General features: G+C 48.3%; 1 protein-coding gene across 1 annotated transcript in view; it reads left to right on the top strand.

The window, feature by feature from the left end:
* LOC107734588 (rho GTPase-activating protein 40-like) overlaps positions 1-905 on the top strand; it is a gene marked incomplete at its 3' end in the record, with an annotated part of 10,346 nt that extends 9,441 nt beyond the window's left edge. The window contains exons 7-8 of the mRNA XM_016546582.1: positions 430-639; positions 725-905. Coding sequence (XP_016402068.1) covers positions 430-639; positions 725-905 — 391 coding nt within the window. The remainder of the gene's footprint in view (positions 1-429; positions 640-724) is intronic.
* Positions 906-1,030: the final 125 nt, after the last annotated feature.

Raw genomic sequence — 1,030 nt, 5'->3', positions numbered from 1 at the left:
TAATTTTGACCCATACAATGTATTGTTGGCTATTGCTACAAATATACCCCAGCGACTTAACACTGCTTTTGTGCTGCAGGGTCACATATATGTAAAGGAGTCAAAACAGTGTCAGGAATTCCTCGTAGATCCGCTGTACCGAACTGTAATGTGCAACAGAACCAGAGATGCTTGAGAATCTTTCCTGTTTTTGGTGTTTAGATGTCTTTGGTCTGCATTGTGTTCATATATCAGTCAAACTGCACGAGGGTTTGTTTGGAAGCAGACTTTGTTTGCTTGTTTGGTGCACACCAAGGTTCGGACAGCAGCGTTCACACTTCAGTTCAAATGAACCGCACTAACAGAGCAATCGCACCAGAGTTCGGTTTAATCACGTGTAAACAGCCTCAGATCGAGGCGAGATTAATGTGTGAATGCGTGTTTCTCCAGGCGCTGCTGGAGTTCCTCAGTAAGGTGGTGTTATGTGAGCGGCGTAACCGCATGAACCTGTGGGCCGTCTCCACTATCATGGCTCCAAACCTCTTCTTGCACAAAGCTGTTCCCAGTAAACTAGCAGTGGACGGTCCAGAGAAGGGCCAGGCCGAGCGCGCGACCGACATCATGAGACTCCTCGTCCGCTACCAGGACCTGCTGTGGACGGTAAAGAGCTGGAGAAACCTCTGCCACCATAGCTTGATTGCATCTTCCCAAAGTGCTCAAGAGGGTTTGATCTGCTCTTCTGCAGGTTCCTAACTTCCTGTTGAGTCAGGTGAGGAAGCTGAACGAGAACAGCAGCCGTCGCTATCAGTTCTACGACAGACGCATCAAGCACCTGCTCAGGAAGATCCACACGGACAGCAGAGACAAACCAGACAAGAACTCCAGCGAGGTGAGAGAGAAGATCCTGACGATCCAGAGCTTAAACTGTCAGTCTGTTTGGATTAAATGAATAAATGCTAATGCAGATGGAATTAGGAGGAAAAGAGAGACGTGAGCATTCACACACATACACACTCACACTCTCTCTCACACACACACACACACACGCGCA

This window comes from Sinocyclocheilus rhinocerous, unplaced genomic scaffold, assembly GCF_001515625.1.
Source record: "Sinocyclocheilus rhinocerous isolate Xijiao unplaced genomic scaffold, SAMN03320098_v1.1 scaffold2145, whole genome shotgun sequence".
NCBI lineage: Eukaryota > Metazoa > Chordata > Actinopteri > Cypriniformes > Cyprinidae > Sinocyclocheilus > Sinocyclocheilus rhinocerous.
This window is presented reverse-complemented; position numbering and strand designations above follow the sequence as displayed.